We start from the raw sequence: 22,982 nt of genomic DNA on the forward strand, positions 1-22,982 counted from the left end.
TTTGGAAAGTGGTTTTCCGTCCATTTGTCCCCTAAAGGTTTGGAAGCCTCTTGAGATATCGTTGCCAAACTTGACTCAAGGGTTCCCAAGGGTGAAGGCCGTGGTTTCCATCAATGTTTGACCGCCATTTTGAATCAAGAAGTCACTTTGGCCTGGCTTTGCCCGTTTTTGGCGTAGGTTCAGCTGTCGCTCGAAATACTCTCGCTAAACATACCCTAAGGTGGGGGTAGCAGTCTTTGCCAATGTTTGGACGCAGGGCATCATTTTGATTCAGTACGGCAGGTGGAAACAAGACCATGGTGTGACTGCGCCTGCTTTTTGTCATAGGTTTGGCCACCTCCTAAGATGCTGTTGCCAAACTTGGTACTCTTTGTCAATGTTTGGTTTCCAGGCGCCATTTTGAATCAATATGGCGTACCAAAATGCGTTGTAACTTCACCTGATTTTTGGAGTAGCAGGCTCAAATTCACAAATTACACAATTCATTTGAAAATCAATATTTTCTTTTTGTTGTTTTCTAAAAATTCCCGGGCAGCACCGAGCACTCCTTACTACCACGTATAAATATTAAAAGCATAAGTCATGGGTAGGCAAACTAAGGCCGCGGACGGTCTGGGAATCAACATGTTTTTAAATTAGTACAATGTGTCCTTTTATTTAAAATGCCCCCCCCCCAATTTTTTTATTTGTTTTATAACACAAATAAAAAACACAAACAGAAAAGACAAACAATACAAACAAATTATTGTCGTATCCTTATTTTTCTAAACATTGTTAAATGGGCTTCCCCAAGTCCCCCCAATCTGATTTTCATTTTACTTCATCTTTAGCAGTTTACATATATCATAATTTCTAACCACCTTTTTTTTTAAATCACACTTAAAATAACTTCACATTTTATCACTTACAAATAATACTGTTTTAAAATACCCTATTTTCTACTTCTAACCCTACAGCCTTTATCCACTTCCAAAGCTATTCTAAGGCATCTCTGGGTTATTTGTGGGGCATAGGAATTCGTTCATTTTTCCCCTTTCAAAATATAGTCCGGCCCCCCACAAGGTCTGAGGGACAGTGGACCCGCCCCCTGCTGAAAAGGTTCGCTGACCCCTGGTATAAGTGCTGGCTGGTGCAGGGCCTGGTAGGGCAGGAGGCCAGGAAGCCAACAGTAGATGGCGCCAGAGGCATCGGCAGACAGAGTCAACTCTTTCCAGCTCTGTCCTCTTTCAGCCGTCATGAGGTCTAGTAACTTGCTGGCTTTTAAAGAAGGTAAAGGGACCCCTGACCATTATGTCCAGTCGTGGCCGACTCTGGGGTTGCGGCGCTCATCTCGCTTTACTGGTTGAGGGAGCCGGCGTACAGCTTCCGGGTCATGTGGCCAGCAGGACTAAGCCGCTTCTGGTGAACCAGAGCAGCGCACGGAAATGCCGTTTACCTTCCCGCCGGAGCGGTACCTATTTATCTACTTGCACTTTGACGTGCTTTCGAACTGCTAGGTTGGCAGGAGCAGGGACCGAGCAACAGGAGCTCACCCCGTCGCGGGGATTCGAACCGCCGACCTTCTGATCAGGAAGTCCTAGGCTCTGTGGTTTAACCCACAGCGCAAAGAAACAACACAGCAAATGCAGAGTTCTGGTGCACAATCGGATTTAGCATTTCAGGCCACAATTTTATATCGCTCCCTTGCACGCATGCCTGTCTGCATGTCGCATTTTTGTCCAGTGACACATCTTTCAGAATCTGCCTGCTCAGACTTGGGTTCGGAAGCTGCGGTGCAGGGCTGTTTATGAGAGAGTTCTTCTTTCTTGCAGTTGCTGCTTGGAGCCTCGGACGCTTTGCTGGAGTCCCTCCACCTCAGCAGGGATCCGGCAGCCTACAGGTTCACCAGAGAAGGTGCCAACAACCACGTAAGTTTCCCTGGGGTTTCATTTCCCCCCAAAAAACACACCTTTTAAAAAGCTTCCGACCAATTTCAGCTTTTCCCAGACTAATTAAACTGCACACATTTCTCCCCCCCCCATCTCTCCTTGTTTATTATAATTAAACATGTAAAGGTTAATAAACTGACACACTCCAGAGTTAGTAGGTTGGTATTATAACATTTATTAAAATAATGCTATGGGTTATAGAAACAGCAAAGAACCAAAGAATTAAAATGCAAGCTCTGTAAAAACCCAACTAAAACCCAGATATGTCTAATGTATTCAATCCAGTAGCTAACTAAAAGCGCAAAGACAACACTCCCGATGTAATAATAAAGTACTGCAAAACAATTGGCAATTTTCAGTTATCAAAACTGTGGGTTTTGCATTCTTGTATCCTTTTCTCAATCAGGAAAAAAAAATCTTCTGAATGTTATATAACATACATATAAAACAAGATAGAAAAAGACATTATAAACTTGTAACACATCTGATCTATCAGCAGGTATCTCGGAGCATCAAGTAACATAAGAATTTGCCTTTAATAATAATAATAATAATAATAATAATAATAATAAGCCTCTTCAGCAGTGAGGAAATAAAAAAGCACATGACACCTCAAGTTTCATATCCCCCAAATTCCAAATCAATGGGTTATTTTGGTACAAAACAAAACGAAACGAAAAAACCTTCCCTTACCCTGGGATCCAAGGCATATTTTTAATTTTAGGATCCAAGTATAGTGTTTTTCTTGCTGAATCGGGTGGCAGGATTTGGGTTGGTCACTGCGAGAGCAGAGACCCCAAACCACCACTGGGGGGCACTGATTTTTCATTTCCCACTGAAAGCTTTGCATTCCCAGCTTGTCTTGGAGGAATAAATGCTGTGCTTTTTTTCCTGGGGGTACGCAGGGGTATGCACACCCCTAAACATTTTGTGAATCCAAGTTTGGCCTCACTGAAGGGGATTATTTCAGTAGGAGTAGGATAATGAGAGTACCCCTAAACATTTTATTTTAAAGAAAAAAGCCCTGAATAAATGGAATTTTAAAAGGCAAATCTGAAAGAGTTCATCTAGCTCTGTGGTTCCCCAAAGCTTTCTCGGGCTGCCGCCCCTTTGGTGCCACAAATTCACCCCATTGCCCATTATCCTACCCTATAAAATGCCTTCTTCAGAATACCTGTCTGCACAAGCGAGATAATTACACAACAACGTTCAAAGCAAGGACAATAAATTGCACATTTATCCGAAATCCCATCCGTTCATGTTTTTATATATACCGTATTTTTCGTCCCATAGGACGCACCTAGTTTTTTGGGGGGGAAATAAAGGAAAAAATGTTTTCCTTTATTTCTCCCCCGAAACCAGGTCGGGGAACAGCGGGATGGCGGCGCTGTGCCTCCCCGCTGTCCCCCGAGCTTGTGGGGCTGGCCGATGTCTGCCCGGCGCGAGGGGCGCTCTGCTTCAGGGCGCCCCGCCCGCCGGGCGGCAGGCTGCTATCCGCAGCGTGGGGAGCCCTGCAGGGAACTCCCCCAGGGCTGCCTAGGCTGCGGATGTCTTCCCGAAGCACCAGGTGCTCTGCTTTCGGGGTGCCCGGCGCTCCAGGAAGCAGGCTGCTATCCGCAGGGTGGGGAGCCCTGCGGGGAACTCGTGCAGGGCTCCCCACGCTGCGGATGTCTGCCCGGCGCGAGGGGCGCTCTGCTTCAGGGCGCCCTGCGTGCCGGGCGGCAGGCTGCTATCCGGGCGGCAGGCTGCTATCCGCAGCGTGGGGAGCCCTGCGGGGAACTCCTGCAGGGCTCCCCTCGCTACGGATGTCTGCCCGGCGCGAGGGGCGCTCTGCTTCAGGGCGCCCCTCGAGCCGGATGGCAGGCTGCTATCCGCAGCCTAGACAGGGACCTCCCGCAGGGTTGCCTAGGCTGCGGGTGTATTCCCGAAGCGCCGGGTGCTCTGCTTTCAGCGCGCCCGGCGCTCCGGGAAGCAGGCTACTATCCGCAGCCTAGACAGCCCTGCAGGACCTCCCGCAGGGCTGCCTAGGCTGCGGATGTCTTCCTGAAGCCTGGAGAGCACCGACCCCTCTCGCTCTCCAAGCTTCAGCGAAAGCCTGCATTCGCCCCATAGGATGCACCCAGATTTCCCCTTCATTTTTGGAGGGGGAAAAGTGCGTCCTATGGGGCGAAAAATACGGTATGTTAAAAGTCTTCCTGGCAGTGCTCACGCATCATCATTTTTATTTCCCCCTCTCTTCTTTCTCCTCATTCATTCCTTTCCGGTTCTCCCCGGCATCCCCTTGCTACCCTAGTCCTCAGGCAGCGAGAAATCCAGCCACCGGGCCGTTGCCGACGCCATGACCGTGATCGGTTTCACTTCGGAAGAGATCGACTCCGTCTACAAGATCCTGGCGGCCATTTTGCACTTGGTAAATGAAGGGGGGCATTTCTTGCTGGCGCCGGGAAGGCGTACACAGACGGAATAAATATTCAAGTTAGAAAGGAAACAGCCGCATGGCTTTGTCCTTTATGCCCTCTGCATAGCTGTCAACTTACAGATTTGAAAATAAGGGACCAGCAGCCAAAATAAGGGATTTTAGTCAACCAGCTGAAATATGAAGTTAAAAGGGACCAGATCATTTGGGAGAGCAGCGCCGGTTTTTAGCCCTTTGTTTCCAGAGATTTACCTGACTGGAATGGGGCCTGGGAAGGAGGGTGGCCGCCTAGGCACAGTGGAACATGAGGAATGTGGAATACGGCCGCCATTTTGGAACAGGCCTCCTGTTGGCTTCATGGTTGCTTCCATGCCCTCCAACATCTGGGTGATCCAAATTGGGACGTTCGTTTTTTGGGTCGCGGGAGCAAGATGACTCACATCAGAATGCAAAACCAAAAAAGAGCGTATTTTTGTCCGGTGCTTTGGTGCAAAACCAGCTGACTTGCGCCGAACCCCAAACAGGAATGTTCCAATAACCTGTAGTTACATAAGAATATACAGTGGTACTTCTGGATGCAAACGGGATCCGTTCCGGAGCCCCGTTCACATCCTGAAGAGAATGCAACCTGCGTCTGCGCGTGTGCAGGTCACCGTTTCTGCGCACGTGCGTGACGTCATTTTGAGCGTCTGTGCATGTGCGAGCGGCAAAACCCGGAAGTAATGCATTCTGTTACTTCCAGGTTGCCGCGGAGCGCAACCCGAAAATGCTCAACCTGAAGCAACTTTAACCCGAGGTATGACTGTATATTTAAAGAAGATAAATACAGTGGTACCTCGGAAGTTGAACGTAATCCGTTCTGGAAGGGCGTTCGACTTCCGAAATGTTTGATTTCCGAGGCATGGCTTCTGATTGGCTCTTGCAATTGGAAGAGCCAATCGGAAGCTGATTGTCTGCCACATCGGATGTTCGGCTTCCGAAAAACGTTCGAAAACCGGAACACGTACTTCCTGGGTTTCGACGTTTGGGAACCGAAACGTTCGGCGACGGAGATGATTGAAAACCGAGGTTTGACTGTAAATGAGTAAGTTAAGTGAATTTGGATAAGCAGAAGATATTAAAAATAAACTTAAGGAACTGCAGAAAGAGGGAGAAGGACGTCAAGTTTTAAAATGTCAAGATGATTGTAAAATCAGTGAAATGTATATCTCTGAAAAGTATATGTATATATATATAAGCCTGGAATGTTCCATGATCCAATCAGAAGCTTCTGTAATTCCGGGATGTCCTGCTTAAATCGGGACGATTCAGCGATATGTGCTTCTGTCTGTTTGATTGCTGTTCTCTCGCTGGATTTCCCAGGGCAACGTGTGCTTTGTCGCCACGGGGGACGACGTGGGGGTTGAGAACGCCGAACTGGTGTCCTACCTAGCCGAGCTGACCTCCACCGAACCAGAAAGTCTCCTCAACACGCTCCTCTATCGGACAGTGGCCACCGGGGGCGGGGAAGTCATCCAAAAGGGCCACAGCGCCAACGAGGCCAACTACGCGAGGGATGCTTGTGCCAAGGTAGTAGCTATGGCAAGGTGTGGGAATGTTCAGGGAGGCAGGAGAGAGAATATATTGTTTAATCATAGCCTTCCAAACTTGCGTTAGCAGGTCCCTTTACTTAGCAGAGTGCACTCCCCTTTTAAACACACAGTGGTTAGTTTCTTGCAAGCTTGTTTAAGCTTCTCAATATAGGATTCCTGGTAATCCCCTTTTCTCCCCCTTAAAAGGAATAGACAAGACACAATCTTGTGTAAAGTATTATAAAAGAAGTTTACTCACACATTCAGTTCACAGATGGATCCCTGAAGGCAGACTTAGGTTACAAAGTAACATATTTTCCCGTGTATAGGTTTTCCCCCTAAAAAATAATGTCCAAAATTTGGGGGCATCTTATGCATGGATAGATCTTCCCCCATTTTCTTAATTCAGAGTCCCCCAAAATAGGGGGCGAGAAGTGATGGCATGAGACAGGAGTTGGTAATGCAGGTGAGCTGTCCAGAAGCACGCTGGCAAGTATGCTCCAGGCAAGCTGCTGGCTAGCTCTACAGAGGCTCCTTTTATTAGCAGAAGTCAATAATTGGAAACAGTAGTGAAACCACCCTGAACTTAATGGATTTCCATCTACGCACATTTCCAGCGTTAGCAAATACAAGTGTCAGAAGGTGCTTCCCTCAAATGTTCCCCCCGATACTTGATTACGTCTGCGTCCCCGGTCATGCTCCAGCCAAGCGATATGTCTGGCAAACAAAATGTGAAAGGACAAGAGGTTAGGGGGAAACCCTGTATTCTAGCCAAGAAGGCAAAGGTCAGGAAAAGCAGGCATATCGCTCCTTGACATACTGTTGCACGTATGGTGCGAGGTTTGCCTTCGCAAAGCAGAGCGTTACCTCTACAGGGGCGTATAGATGCACAAATACGGTATATACACATGGAACTACCCCATATGAGAGTTAGTCCCAGGGACTGCAGACAGGCAGTCACTGCTACTCACACGGTGAAAGCAAGATGGAGAAGAGAGAGAGTGGTTTCTGCCTTGCCCCTTTTGATACCTGGGCAGGTAAGGTTATGCCCACCTCTAGTCACATGCAGAGGAAGTTTGCCCCAGTTCAGGAGGAAACAGGAAGTTTTCTACCGAGTGGAGCAAACATCCCCTTTCATGTCCACTCTAGGAATGTTGTAAAGGTAAAGGTACCCCTGACCGTTAGGTCCAGTCGCGGACGACTCTGGGGTTGTGCGCTCATCTCTCTCTATAGGCTGTGGGAGCCGGCGTACAGCTTCCGGGTCATGTGGCCAGCATGACTAAGCCACTTCTGGTGAACCAGAGCAGCACATGGAAACGCCGTTCACCTTCCCGCCGGAGCAGTACCTATTTATCCACTTGCACTTTTCGTGCTTTCAAACTGCTAGGTGGGCAGGAGCAGGGACCGAGCAACGGGAGCTCACCCCGTCGCAGGGATTTGAACCGCCGACCTTCTGATCAGCAAGTTCTAGGCTCTGTGGTTTAGACCACAGTGCCACCCGTGTCCCAGGAATGTTGTAATTTACTGCTATCTATGTGTCACATCCCATAGAAGGTAGGAGGTGCGGACCCCTTCTCGTTCGCACAAGGCGTTTGGGCCACCTATCTTCTCGAGGTGGAAGGACAGATTCATGCTCATCTGTGAAAAGAGAGACCTTTGCAGTGCTAGGAAGCCAAGGCCAGTTGGCTGTCAATTATCATATTTTTCACTGCATAAGACATACTTTTTTCCTCCTAAATAGTAAGGGGAAATGTCTGTGCGTCTTATGGAGCGAATGTGTGGTCAGTTGCTGGCTCCCTTGCCCAGGCCTCCATTGTTGAATGTTCTGCAGACGGAGACTATTTATTTCCCCAGCGACATGGGACTGGCTGATTAGATTATCTGTCTGGAAACTGTAGAAACGGCTCCCTTTCCTTTCCTAAAGAAGCTGCAGAACTGTGAGCTGAACCCCATAAAAACAGGATTTTTTCCCTTTGCAAAGTAAGCTCAACAACTTTAAGCTGATCCTCAAAAAAGGAGGCTTTCCCCCTTTCCTCCTCTAAAAACGATGTGCGTCTTATGGTCAGCTGCGTTTTATGGAGCGAGGAATACGGTAGCTAAGTTCAAGGTGTAGAAAGCCCTACACAGCTTGGGACCAGTAGAGTCGCCATATTTGTAGAAGTAAAATTCAGTTGTTGAACTTTTTTGTGTGAAATGAACCTCAAAATCATTGAGGGTTTTTGTTTTGGTTTTTAAAGGAAACTCAAAGTTGTTGAGGTTTCTTTTTAGGCAGTCAACTTCAAAATCCCAAACGTGTCAACAATTATTCGAAGTTCTCACCCTGGACACCATTTTTGCTGGACGTATGGCAACCCATAACCAGGATACCTGATGTACCCTCTCACTCCTTATTTATTTATTTAATCCATTTACTCGTTGTCCAAGGAGCTCAAAGTGGTTCTCTCCCTCCCCATTTAAGCCCCACAACAACCCCGGGGATGTACCGTATTTTTCGCTCTATAGGACGCACCGGACCATAGGAGGGGGAGAACAGGGAAAAAAATATATTATCCCCCTCTCTGCTCAGTGTCCCTTCAGCGAAGCGGCAGGAGATATGGAGCCCCTTCCATTTCTCCTCCCGCTTGGCTGAAGGGGCACTGCACAGCTCTGCCTCTCTGCTGAAGCCAGGAGAGGTCTGGCTCTCCCGGCTTCAGCGATAGCCACGCGAAGCCTCCGAAGTGCATAGGGAGCGCTCCCTCTGCGCTCCAAAGGCTTCAGGCGGCTATCCCTGAAGCCTGGAGAGTGAGAGGGGTCGGTGCGCACCAACCACTCTCGCTCCCCAGGCTTCAGCAAAAGCAACGCGAAGCTGAGGAGCCTGCATTCGCCCCATAGGACGCACACACATTTCCCCTTCATTTTTGGAGGGGGAAAAGTGTGTCCTATAGAGCAAAAAATACGGTAGGTTCAGCTGAGAGGGAGTGACTGGCGTTTCAGAAGTAAGAAACCAATGCAAAAAAGCCTGTTCTTGTGTTGCCACCCTGCAGACCTCTTGCAAAGGAGGCTCACGGTGGTCTCACGATGGTGTCCTGAGGCATTTAAAGCCGTTGAAATCTGAAAACTCTGTTCAACCAAAAGATGGCACGGCCATCACCCTGTTTTCACCTACAGGCCTTCTATGAGCGTCTATTCTGCTGGATTGTGGCCCGCATCAACACGGTCATCGAGGTCAAGAACTACGATGTCCGAATCCACGGCAAGAATACAGTGATTGGAGTCCTGGACATCTATGGCTTCGAGATCTTCGACAACAATAGGTTGGTGTCTCTCACCTAGCGGAGACCGAGACAAACGAAATACAGTTCTGCACCGCCTTCTGCACTACACATTTAAAGCAGTGTGATAACTATTTAAACAGTCGTTCTTCCCTCAAAGAATCCTGGGAGATGTAGTTTGTGAAGGATGCTGAGAGTTTTAGTGGTAGCCTATAGATCAAGGCCATAAAGGGAGAAGATGTCAAATATTCACCAGGGCAGAAGGATTGGTTATTAAACCATTCTGAGAATTGTAGCTCTGTGCCGGGAAAAGGGGTCTCTGAACAACCCTCAACACCCACCCTAAAGAAACTACAGCTCCCAGAATTCTTTTGGGGGAAAGCCATGACTGTTTACTAAGTGGAACGATACTGCTTTAAACGTATATGTTCAGAATCCCATCGGCAGGTGGACTAGTGGTTAGTTTCTGGGTGTTACCAGGATCCTTGAAAAGGATCGTGAGCCTTAGCTGGATCCGACCATTTTCAGGATCACGTTACACAGGCCGCATTCATGCTATCGGTTTAAAGTTCTATGATACCACTTTAAGCAGTCATGGTTTCCCCCAAGGAATTCTGGGACCTGTACTTTTTAAGGATGCTGAGAGTAGTTAGAAAACACCCTCTTATTCCTGTCACAGAGCTACAATTCCAAGAGCAGTGCATGGAAATGCCATTTACCTTCCCACCGGAGCGGTACCTATTTATCTACTTGCACTTTGACGTGCTTTCGAACTGCTAGGTTGGCAGGAGCAGGGACCAAGCAATGGGAGCTCAACCCGTCGCGGGGATTCGAACCGCCGAGGTTCTATTTTCTGAGAATCCTCCGGAAAAACAATCTCCCAAAGGACCTGTTGATGGCATTTTACCATTGTACTGCGGAGAGTGTATTAACTTATGGTCTGTGTGTGTGGTTTGGGAGCTGCACAGTTAGGGGGAAAAACAACGCTGTCCAGGGTTCTGAAGACTGCGGAGAGAATAATTGGGTGCACTCTTCCCACCTTGGATCAAATCTATGCTGTCAGGTGCCATAAGAAAGCTGCAGAGATAGCGCAGGATAGTACGCACCCCGGAAATGATCTCTTTCAGCTTCTGCCTTCTGGAAGAAGGGACAGGGTTATAAAGACTAGGACTAGCCGCCTGAGAAACAGTTTCTACCCCAATGCAATTCTGGTTCTAAATGCAGCATAAGGAGTCTCTATAGTATATTGTATTTTAAAATGGGGTTTCAGAATTTTTAGGGGTTTTTGAATGTTTTATGTAAATTTTCAATTTCATTGTTCTGCATGGGACAATGATAATAAAGATATCGTATATCGTATATATTGTGGCGAGTGCATCATTCCTTCTACAGTGGTGCCCCGCAAGACGAATGCCTCGCAAGATGGAAAACTCGCTAGACGAAAGAGTTTTCCGTTTTGGAGGTGCTTCGCAAAACGAATCTCCTATGGGCTTGCTTCGCAAGACGACAATGTCTTGCGAGTTCCTGCTGGTCCCCCCCCCTTTTCTAAGCCGCTAAGCCGCTTATCAGCTGATCCGATCAGCAGATAAGCCACTAAAAGCCGCTAAAAGCCGCTAATAGCGCTAATAGCGCTAATCCGCTAATCCGTCAATAGGCTTGCTTCGCAAGACGAAAAAACCGCTAGACGAAGAGAATCACAGAACGGATTTTTTTCGTCTTGCGAGGCACCACTGTATTGGCTGCAGGCTTCCAACACCATAATAACTGAAGCATCCCTAAAACATCTCCTTTTGTGGGTGCTTGACAGACTGGTCAATGTGGCAATCACGAAGCTTCTCTCTCTGTGACCTTCGAACATGCTGACTTTGTTTCAATTAATTTGCACAAGGGTGTATGATGTGAACGGGGCCTTTCTCCTCTTCCATACCACCGACCGTCTTCCTGGCCCGCCTCTGAACCTCTTCCAATTGGCCTACGCTCTTTCCGAAAGTGTGATGTCCAGAATTAGGCCTGCTCAAATTTGGGTTCCCCGATCCTAAAATGACATTGATGGACAGGCATTTCAGGGCCAACAAAAGAAAGCCCACTCTGCCCTGCAAAAATGCGACATTAACTTATGGAACTCACTGTCACAAGATGCGACAATAGCCGCTTGCTCAGGTGACTTGAAAAGAAAATTAGGCAAAGGTGTGGGCTGTCTGATCAATAACTTGTAGTTGTGACAGCTATATAGAAATATTATTTAGATCCAGAGGCATTATGGCATTAAAAGTGAACCCGGGTTCAAATCTCCAGCGTGAAGCTCACGGGCTCACCTTCCATAGTAATTGAATAAGTCTGGACTCTGCCACTGAGTTATGGTTTTGCCCTGGGGTGCAGAATCCCCTTTGCTCTGTGGGGTCCTGAGTCTCGCCTGCTCCCTCTCCCTTTCAGCTTTGAGCAGTTCTGCATTAACTACTGCAACGAGAAGCTGCAGCAGCTGTTCATTGAGCTGATCTTGCAGCAGGAGCAGGAGGAGTACCAGCGTGAGGGGATCGAGTGGCAACACGTGAGTCGCGGTGGCCGGTGAGGGGGAAGGTGTGGGGGTTTTTGGTTGCATGTTTTGTGGTTTTATGTGGTGAACTGCCCTGTCATCTTTGGATGAAGGGTGGTACAGTGGTACCTCGGGTTACAGACGCTTCAGGTTACAGACGCTTCAGGTTACAGACTCCGCTAACCCAGAAATAGTACCTCGGGTTGAGAACTTTGCTTCAGGGTGAGAACAGAAATCGCGTGGCGGCGGCAGGAGGCCCCATCAGCCAAAGTGGTACCTCAGTTTAAGAACAGTTTCAGGTTAAGAACAGACCTCCAGAACGAATTAACTCCTATTTGGGGACTTCACTGGCTTTTTTCTGGCCCACGTAGGACCAGTCTGGATAGTTGGCCTTGGTGAAGACTTGATGTTTTCATCCCCAAAAAAGTTTTTGATTTGAGTTTCTACTGAAATGAGGCTGCATTTTAATGTTGCATTTTAATCTTGTTTTTAAGTTGTATTTTAATCAATTGTTTTTATACCTGGTGTTAGCTGCCCTGAGCCCGTTTTTGGCTGGGGAGGGCGGGGTATAAATAAAAGTTGTTGTTGTTGTTGTTGTTGTTGTTGTTGTTGTTGTTGTTGTTATTATTATTATTATTATTATTATTAACCCGAGGTACCACTGTATATCAATTTAATAAAAAACAACAACCACAGAATCTCCTTTCTGGGATTTCACAGGGGAACTGCATGAGTCTTAACCCTTTGCTTATCTAGCAACAAGTGGAATTTTATTTTGGCTGCAATACTATTCCCCACACTACCCCTGAGTCACAGACCTTCTGAAAGGTCTCCCGGAGACTTTGTTTTCACTATTTTCCCACCTCGCCCTTGACAGATTGAATATTTCAACAACCAAATCATTGTGGACCTGGTGGAGGAGCCACACAAGGGCATCATCGCTGTGCTGGATGAGGCCTGCCTGACTGGGGGGAAAGTCACCGACACCCTGTTCCTGGAGTCCATGAATACAAGGCTTGGCAAACACCCACACTATACCAGCAGGAAGGTAAGATAAAGGTAAAGGGACCCCTGACCATTAGGTCCAGTCGTGGCCGACTCTGGGGTTGCGGCGCTCATCTCGCTTTATTGGCCAAGGGAGCCGGCGTTCAGCTTCCGGCTCATGTGGCCAGCATGACTAAGCCGCTTCTGGCGAACCAGAGCAGCACACGGAAACACCATTTACCTTCCCGCTGGAGTGGTACCTATTTATCTACTTGCACTTTGACGTGCTTTCAAACTGCTAGGTTGGCAGGAGCTGGGACCGAGCAACGGGAGCTCAACCCGTCGCGGGGATTGGAACCGCCGACCTTCTGATCGGCAAGTCCTAGGCTCTGTGGTTTAACACACAGTGCTACCCGCGTCCCTAAGGAGGAGATATCTCGAAGCAAAACAGAGGCAGCTCCCCACTCCAGAATTAATCTGAGCCTTGAAAAGCACATATTGCTGGAAGGAAAAGTGGACAAGAGCGCCATTCTTCCAACTTCCTCCATTGACTCTATGGCTGGTTCAGCGCCGGATTTAGGTTTGATGAGGCCCTAAGCTACTGAAGGTAATGGGGCCCTTTAAATGTCCAACTGTCCTTTGTCAACAACAAATTGTCGCTGTTTTTCTGTGTGTTACGTATATGCTATATGGTAATTTATAGCATAGGTATCTAAAGCCATTTACACATGCAGAATGTAGGCACCCTATATATGTTGTTGTTGTTTAGTCGTTTAGTCGTGTCCACCTCTTCGTGACCCCCTGGACCAGAGCATGCCATTCACTCCTGTCTTCCACTGCCTCCCGCAGTTTGGTCAAACTCATGTTGATAGTGTCCCACCATCTCGTCCTCTGTTGTCCCCTTCTCCTGGTGCCCTCCATCTTTCCCAGCGTCAGGATCTTTTCCAGGGAGTCTTCTCTTCTCATGAGGTGGCCAAAGTCTTGGAGCCTCAGCTTCAGGATCTGTCCTTCCAGTGAGCCCTCAGGGCTGATTTCCTTCAGAATGGAGAGGTTTGATCTTCTTGCAGTCCATGCGACTCTCAAGAGTCTCCTCCAGCACCAGAATTCAAAAGCATCCATTCTTCGGCGATCAGCCTTCTTTATGGTCCAGCTCTCACTTCCATACATCACTACTGGGAAAACCATAGCTTGAACTATACAGACCTTTGTGAGCAAACCAGTGATATTTTAGGGAGTAGGTGAGTAGGTGAGCAGGTGGGGCCTACACAACACAAAACGCTGCTGCTGTATGTAGGTTTGATTTTATTTGTTTTTTATCTTATATTTTGGAAATGTACATCCAGGTTTGTTTACCCTTTAAATTTTTTGGGGGCCCCCAAGAGAGTGGGGCCCTAAGCTATAGCTTGTTTAGCTTTTACGTAAATCCGGCACTGGTTAAGGGAGAGAAAGGAAATCTCCAGGGGAACAGAGTTTACAGCTTTCTGAGGTAGCCTGTTCCACTGTTGAGGAGTTCTTTCCGTCTATTTATTTCAGTCTTTTCTATAGCCGTTTATGTGGGTTTTTTTTTTAAAAAAAAATCTGAGTCGTTTACGGCAATACCTTAACACGGTTAGAACATTGATAGAACATTGCAGAAGAAAATCAAACAAAAAGAAACACACATTGGAAGCTGCATCCTTGGCAGCAAAATAAAGATGCTCTTCAACATAAAGAAGTTGCAATCCAATGCAGAAATGGAAAAACCCATGTGTTAGAAAGCATTGTTAGCAGCTGAGCAAAATCGCTGTGATCCAAGCGGCGCCCACACTCCACACCCCCCAACAGTGACTTCTCCAAACACAAACTCAGCGGCTTCCCACATACTGACGTCACTTTCCACCCTCCCAGCCATTCATACCCATATTAGCAGAGCTACCTCCTCCGGAAGGAACCAAGAAGACCTAAACTTCAATAAAGAATGGGGAATTTTTAATAATTTATCTAGCTCACTGTGAACCAAGCACCCCCAAACTCGGCCCTCCATATGTTTTGGGACTACAACTCCCATCGTCCCTAGCTAATAATAATAATAATAATAATAATAATAATAATAATAATAATAAATTTTATTTATATCCCGCCCTCCCCAGCCAGAGCTGGGCTCAGGGCAGCTAACACCAATAAAATCGCAGTAAAAACATAATAGGGGGGAAAGAGAGAGAGAGGGAAAAAACCCCAATTTAAAATACAGGTTAAAATGCAATTTAAAATGCAGCCTCATTTTAATACTAGCCGATAAATCAAGACCATAAGGGGAGGGAAACATAAGGGTCAGGCTGAGCCCAAACCAAAGGCCAGGCGGAACAGCTCTGTCTTGCAGGCCCTGCGGAAAGATGTCAAGTCCCGCAGGGCCCTAGTCTCTTGTTTTTGTTTTTTTTAATATTTATTAAATTTTCACAAATTATATAATCAACCATAATACAAACAAACACACACAAAAACAAACAAATATAATTTCAAATCCTTATTTTCTTAAAACTTACTTCACCGACCTCCTCATACCTCCCCTTTCTACATTCCAATTTCAAATATTTAGTTCAGCAAATTCTCACCCTTAGTTTTATCTAATTGTAATCCTTTCTTTTCTTTTAACTTAATCTTTACATCTGTAATCCACTTACTTTCTGTAACTGCAACATTTTAACACTCATTAATTTTACAATGTCTCTTTAAATAAATCTTAAATTTCTTCCAATCTTCTTCCGCCGTCTCTTTCCCCTGGTCTCGGATTCTGCCAGTCATTTCAGCCAGTCCCATGTAGTCTACATGGGAGGGCCCTAGTCTCTTGTGACAGAGCGTTTCACCAAGTCGGGGCCAGTACTGAAAAGGCCCTGGCCCTAGTTGAGACCAGTCTCACCACCTTGTGACCTGGGACCATTATTATTAATTGTGAGGCTCAAAGCCCTTCAGCAGAAAACCAACAACAATTCCATTCCTTATTCTCTCTGTCTATATATAACATAGGGAGAAAGAGTCATTCGGCTGTTTCCATAGTTAAAACAAGGAGGAGTCATAAATTCTTGCTGGTGCTTTTCAAATTAACCGGCGATCTAGTAGAAGCTGATCAACCTTTGCCCACCACCGCTTTAGAAAAAACCCCCAGAATTAATAAGAATCACAAATGCCTCCACCCACCCCTTCGCTCTTGCCTTATGTGAGTCTCTTTGTATACAGTGGTGCCCCGCTAGACGAAAGGGTTTTCCGTTTTTCAATGCGCTTCGCAGGACGAATTTCCCTATGGGCTTGCTTCGCAAGACGAAAATGTCTTGCGAGTCTTGAGATTTTTTTTCGCTCCCCCCCCTTTTTCTAAGCCGCTAAGCCTTTAATAGCCTTTTAGCAGCTAAGCCGCTAAGCCGTTAATAGCCGCTAAACCGCTAATAGCGCTAATCCGCTAATAGGGTTGCTTCGCAAGACGAAAAAACCGCTAGACGAAGATACTCGCGGAACGGATTAATTTCGTCTTGCGAGGCACCACTGTATAAGAAACTAATAAGAGCCCTGCTGGATCATTCTGTTCTTACAGTGGCCGACCAGGTGCCTCTTTTGGGAAACCCGCAGTCAGGATTCGAACCCAAGAGCAACTCTCCCCCTCCTGTTGTTTCCAGCAGCTGGCGTTCAGAAGCATCGCAGCTGCCTCTGACTGTGGAGGCAGAGTGTCAGGTCATAGCTGTCAACGTTTCCCTTTTTTTAAGGGAAATTCCCTTATTCCGAATAGGATTCCTCGCAAGAAAAGGGAAAAGTTGACAGCTATGTGTCAGGTGTGCATGCAGGAGCCAGGCCCTGTGACCAATAGGACTTTGCAGGACTGGGACCTTCCTAAGTTTGTTCTGAAGAGGCAAGGTGCGGCCTCACAGGTAAGGCCAATTGGTAACTCACAGCACCTGGTGGCAAGAGCTGGGAAGGGATATAAGGTCAGCATTTTGCCTTCGGCTCTTTGCCACAGCAATACGCTTCCTGCCTTTGGCTTCTTGATCCTTGAACCTCGGCTTCTTGACTCCCTGCTTCTTGATTCTCGGACCCTTGGCTTCTTGACTCCTGGCTCTCTGACCCTCGGACTCTTGGCTTCCTGACTCCTGGCTTCTGGACCCCCGTTCCTGCTCCCACCCCGCCATCTTGCCCCCAGTCCCGACATCCTCTCCCGGGACTTTGATCTCCCATAAACCGGACCGTGTCACAAAGCAGAGACACCCGTGCTAGGAGCCATCAACAGCCTGATCTCATCCACGAATTTGTCCAATTGCTATTCAAGCCATTTTAAAGTTGGTGGCCATCACTGTGTCCTGTGGCAGGGAGTTCCGTAGGTGAACCGTGCTCTCTGCGGAGAAGTCATTCCTTTTTCTGCCTGCCCTGATTCTCCCCACATTCAGCTTCACTGCATGGCCATGAGTTCCATTGTGAAACGACAGCCTGATCTCATCCATGAATTTGTCCAATTGTCTTTTAAAGCCATTTTAAAGTTGGTGGCCATCACTGTGTCCTGTGTTTCCTTCCTCTTGCCTGCAGCTTAATCCTGCTGACAAGTCCATGGATTTCGGACGCGATTTCCGCATTAAGCACTACGCAGGAGATGTCACGTGAGTTTTGCTCTGGGTGGAAGGTTATACTCCATTATTTGTGGAAGGGGGCATGGGGTTTGTAATAAAACTAGAAAAAGAAATAGAAATAATAATAGTAATTTATTTATACCCCACCCATCTGGCTGGGTCTCCCCAGCCACCCTGGGTGGCTTCCAACAAAGTATTAAAATACAGTGGTCTGTTAAACATTAAAAGCTTCCCTAAACAGGGCTGCCTTCAGATGTCTTCTAAAAGTCTGGTACAGTCATACCTCAGGTTGAAGTTGCTTCATATTGAGCGTTTTCGGGTTGCGCTCCACGGCAACCCAGAAGCAACGAAACGTGTTACTTCCGGGTTTTGTCGCTCGCGCATGCGCAGACACTCAAAATGACATCATGAGCATGCATAGAAGTGGTGAATCGCAACCCGCCAATGCGGGTTGAGTTCGCTTCAGGATGCAAACAGGGCTCCGGAACGGATCCCGTTTGCATCCAGAGGTACCACTATAGTTCTTCTTCTCTTGGACATCTGCTGGGAGGGTGTTCCACAGGGCGGGTGCCACCACCAAGAAGGCCCTCTGCCTGCTTCCCTGTAACCTCACTTCTCACAGTGAGGGAACCGCCAGAAGGCCCTCGGAGCTGGACCTCAGTGTCCAGGCAGAACGATGGGGGTGGAGACGCTCCTTCAGGTATACTGGACTGAGGCTGTATACCTGCCGTAGGGTAGGGTAGGGTAAGTCCGAGGATTGGTTAGAGTGTCATACTAGTGCCTGGGACAGACCAGGGTTTGAATCCCCACTCAGTGTCAGGTCAGGGACTGGTTAGACATGGAGGAGTAGTGCGAGGAACCAGCCGGGGAACCGGGTTCAAATCCCGGGGAGCGGTGGTGGGACAGTCATGAGTGGTCAGAGGGAGAAAAGGGGGAAGACTGGAAGGAGGAGGCGTCACAAGCATGGGAAGCTACACAGCAAGCAAACCGGCAGAGTTTTTACAAGCCTCTACGGATCTGTGTTTCAGGTACTCCGTGGAGGGATTTCTGGACAAGAACAAGGACACGCTTTTCCAGGACTTCAAGCGGCTGATGTACAACAGGTATGTAGGCCTGAGCCAGGCGGAGCTTCCAGGATGACCTTGATCAAATGGCAATATATATCAGGTCAGAACATTTGTCCGCTGTGCCTTCCCCGGCCAAAGGGAGAGAGTTCACTCTTTATTGTCAGAGATAACACTTGCTTCTGCAGTTCCGGATACTGACAAAACTGTTAGAATATTCCGTTCCACCTTAAGAGGAACAGGCTGTTGTGTGTCACATGCCTGTTTACATTCCAGCACAGTTTGCTGAGAACTTCACTTTGTGTATAGCTTTTGCTTATGCTGCTTGCTTGGATATGAAGGGGAGAAGACGTGTTTTTCCCTTTGTCCTGATGCTGAATAAAATGCCTGTAAACACAGGTGGCGCTGTGGGTTAAACCACAGAGCCTAGGACTTGCAGATCAGAAGGTCGGTGGTTCGAATCCCCGTGAGGGGGTGAGCTCCCATTGCTCAGTCCCTGCTCCTGCCAACCTAGCAGTTCGAAAGCATGCCAAAGTGCAAGTAGATAAATAGGTACCGCTCCGGCGGGAAGGTAAACGGCGTTTCCGTGCGCTGCTCTGGTTCGCCAGAAGCGGCTTAGTCATGCTGGCCACATGACCTGGAATCTGTACGCTGGCTCCCTCGGCCAATAAAGCGAGATGAGCTCTGCAACCCCAGAGTTGGTCATGACTGGACCTAATGGTCAGGGGTCCCTTTAACATTACCTTTAAATACGCTTTACACAGCCTCTAATCTGCCCTTCTGGTGCGAAGAGTTCTTATCTCTGCTGTCTTGCGTGCTCAGATTCTGAAGGTTTCTGAAGCGTGAGTCGCAGTTACATGCTGGTCCAAGGGCCGGAGATCGCCCGGCTGCTGGCCGGTGGGCTGGAGCCAGCTGGGGGCCTGCCAATTGCCCCCGTTTCTTTGGACGCATCCCAACAAAAACACCAACCTCACGTCTAGGCAGATGCTTGCAAGCCTGCGCCCTACGGAGCAGCTGCAGCAGCTGGGGACCACTCCCCTTCATAGGAGCCAACTCCTAGGGGCCGAGGCCCCTTCGGCCCCACTAATAAATATTTGAGGGAGCCAGCCCCCCTTCTCAAAGTTGATGGACATTGCAATTCAAATGGTGTGTGTGCCCTGCATCATGTGATCCATTGGAAGGCAAACTAAGGCCCGGGGGCCGGATCTGGCCCAATCGCCTTCTGAATCCGGCCCCTGGACGGTCCGGGAATCAGTGTGTTTTTACATGAGTAGAATGTGTTCTTCTATTTGAAATGCATCTCTGGGTTATTTGTGGGGCCTGCCTGGCAGGTACTATTTTGGGGAAAGCGCCTGCTCTGTATGACTTCCATTGTCATCTTGAGACTCACTTTTTAGTAGAATATGTGGAGGACTTCCTGGTCCTGAATAGGGTAACTGTGCCCCTGAAGGACAAGGTGTGCAGCCTGGGAGTCATCCTGGACTCACCGCTGTCCATGGAGGCGCAGGTCAGTTCTGTGTCCAGGGCGGCTGTTTACCAGCTCCATCTGGTACGCAGGATGAGACCCTCCCTGCCCATAGACTGTCTCACCAGAGTGGTGCATGCTCTGGTTATCTCTCGCTTGGCCTACTGCAATGCACTCTACATGGGGCTACCTTTGAAGGTGACCCAGAAACTACAACTAATCCAGAATGCGGCAGCAAGACTGGTGACTGGAAGCGGCCGCCGAGACCACATAACACCCGTCTTGAAAGATCTACGTTGGCTCCCAGTAACTTTCTAAGCACAATTCAAAGGGTTGGTGTTCATGTCTTGCTTTGTGGGCTTCCTATAAGGGTAACTGGCTGTGACAGCAGGACATTAGACAAGTTGGGCCTTTGGCCTGATGTTCTCTTCATACGATTAACACCTCTGGTTGATTTGTTTCCACTTGGATACATTCTTTGAGTGCCATGAAGTTGGAAGGTTCTGAACAGACAAAAAAATTTTTTTCTTTCCACAGAGTCCCTACCTGAAATATGGAACTCACTGCCACAAGATGCAGCGATTATGGCCACCACCTTGGGTGGCTTTAAAAGACTATTAGACCCTTGCATAGGAGATCCTACTAGCTACTAGCTACAATGGCCAGGACTTAACTCCACTGCCAAAGTAGTGGGGGCAGATTAGGATCAAAAGGGCGTTAGACATGACTGTGACAGAGGACAGTAGGTTGGCTTAAATCATGGGTAGGCAAACTAGGGCCCTAGGGCCGGATCCGGCCCAATCACCTTCTAAATCTGGTCCACGGACGGTCTGGGAATCAGCATGTTTTTACATGAGTAGAATGTGTGCTTTTATTTAAAATGCATCTCTGGGTTATTTGTGGGGCATAGGAATTCATTCATTTCCCCCCCAAAAAATAAAGTCTAGCCCCCCACAAGGTCTGAGGTGCAGTGGACCGCCCCCCTGCTGAAAACGTTTGCTGACCCCTGATTGATGATGTGGGACTTACTTGCCCCCCCCCTCCAATATTCAAGTTGGCACTCCTTCTCCCCACTGCTGGTTTATGTACCTTCCTCTAACAGGCTTCCCCACTGCTGCTCTGTCATGGATTTCTACTCAATATTGATCCAGAGCAGATTCTGATGTATAGTTAGCAGAGTAAAAACACGTTGCAGGATTGCCAAAAAATAGACCAGAGGCAATTAATACTTCACGCAGCAGAGCTTTACTGCTACTGAAGGCAAAGGAGCATAATGTTCACAAATCCAATACATTCAGGATTGGCACTGGTCCATAAGAAATCCAGTTGCAGCAGACTTAACTTAAACTTACAATAAATCTAAACCTTAACACTACATACACTCATGTTCAAATATAGCAAAGGATGTCACATAGAGGAGGGAGAAAGGTTGTTTTCTGCTGCTCCAGAGAAGCGGACACGGAGCAATGGATCCAAACTACAAGAAAGAAGATTCCACCAAAACATTAGGAAGAACTTCCTGACAGTAAGAGCTGTTTGACAGTGGAATTTGCTGCCAAGGAGTGTGGTGGAGTCTCCTCCTTTGGAGGTCTTTAAGCAGAGGCTTGACAACCATATGTCAGGAGTGCTCTGATGGTGTTTCCTGCTTGGCAGGGGGTTGGACTCGATGGCCCTTGTGGTCTCTTCCAACTCTAGGATTCTATACAGAACACCACACCAGAAGGGAAAGCGGTAGAAAGAAAGAGTGAACCCCAGGCTGCTTCTGGCCTTATTATTATAGTCAGCATGACCTGGACAGAAAGAGATAACAGAACCAGTTTACGCCAGCTGCACCCAACTTCTCTGAAGGAATAACCCAAACATCAGGAACCTTCTGTTTGCTTCTTTCACACAGAGAAGCTTAATACGATACAATAATATTTATTGTCATTGTCCCATACAGAACAACGGAATTGAAAAAATCTACATCAGACATTCAAAAACCAACAAGCCTGCTATCCCAGCCTAGTTAGCCCCCTAAAAACTCTGCTACCCCCTAATTAAATACAATATACTCCCACAGAGGAGATGATGATGATGATGATAACAATAATAATAATAATAATTTGTACCCCGCCCATCTGGCTGGGTTTCCCCAGCCACTCTGGACAGCTTCCAACAAAGACCAAAAATACACTAAGATGTCACACATTAAAAACTTCCCTGAACAGGGCTGCCTTCAGATATCTTCTGAATGTCAGGTAGTTGTTTATCTCTTTGACATCTGCTGGGAGGGTGTTGAACAGGGCGGGCGCCAACACCAAGAAGGCCCTCTGCCTTGTTCCCTGTAGCTTCACTTCTCGCAGTGAGGGAACCGCCAGAAGGCCTTCGGAGCTGGACCTCAGCGTCCGGGCAGAACGATGGGGGTAGAAACACTCCTTCAGGTATACTGGGCCAAGGCCATTTAGGGCTTTAAAGGTCAGCACCAACACTTTGAATTGTGCTCGGAAACATACTGGGAGCCAATGCAGATCTCTCAGAACCGGTGTTATATGGTCTTGGCGGCCGCTCCCAGTCACCAGTCTGGTTGCCGCATTCTGGATTAGTTGTAGTTTCCGGGTCACCTTCAAAGGTAGCCCCACGTAGAGCGCATTGCAGCAGTCCAAGCGGGAGATAATCAGAGCATGCACCACTCTGGCAAGACAGTCTGCGGGCAGGGAGGGTCTCATCCTGTGTACCAGGTGGAGCTGGCAGACTACCTTACACTATGTTTAAAACCAGAATTGCATTTGGATAGAAACTGTTTCTCTGGCGGCTAGTCCTAGTCTTTATAACCCTATACCTTCTTCTAGAAGGCAGAAGCTGAAAGAGATCATTTCCGGGGTGGCTTCCAGGACCCACTTGAATTACTTAGAATAGGAGAGATCTCTGCACATCAGATCAATGCTTTCTGCACTAAGAAATTATGCAAACGGACACATTCAGGACAGGCTGATGGGAGCTGGAGTCGGATGTGTTTTCTGGGCTGCTGAGAAGCCTGGCCAATGGTGCACAGTGTTTAACTGGAAATGTTGGGTGTTGAACCCGTGACCGCGTTACCCTTAAGCCCCTAGGGTGGATGAGTTGCGCCCTGCAAGTTCTTAGCTCCTCTGCTATTTGTGATGTTCACCCACACATGGCCACCAGTGGGCCATGCCCAGAGAGGGTG

The 22,982-nt window shown here is 47.8% G+C and overlaps 1 protein-coding gene across 2 annotated transcripts in view; it reads left to right on the plus strand.

Moving 5' to 3' along the window:
- Positions 1-22,982, plus strand: part of MYO1G (myosin IG) — a 104,838-nt gene that overhangs the window by 21,378 nt on the left and 60,478 nt on the right. For both annotated transcript variants that reach the window (XM_081163517.1, XM_081163518.1), the window contains exons 6-13: positions 1,812-1,907; positions 4,222-4,338; positions 5,707-5,913; positions 9,063-9,208; positions 11,600-11,714; positions 12,577-12,747; positions 17,226-17,296; positions 18,295-18,369. In XM_081163517.1, the coding sequence (XP_081019643.1) occupies positions 1,812-1,907; positions 4,222-4,338; positions 5,707-5,913; positions 9,063-9,208; positions 11,600-11,714; positions 12,577-12,747; positions 17,226-17,296; positions 18,295-18,369 (998 nt within the window). The remainder of the gene's footprint in view (positions 1-1,811; positions 1,908-4,221; positions 4,339-5,706; positions 5,914-9,062; positions 9,209-11,599; positions 11,715-12,576; positions 12,748-17,225; positions 17,297-18,294; positions 18,370-22,982) is intronic.

This window comes from Podarcis bocagei (assembly GCF_964188305.1).
Source record: "Podarcis bocagei genome assembly, chromosome: 12".
Classification (NCBI taxonomy): domain Eukaryota; kingdom Metazoa; phylum Chordata; class Lepidosauria; order Squamata; family Lacertidae; genus Podarcis; species Podarcis bocagei.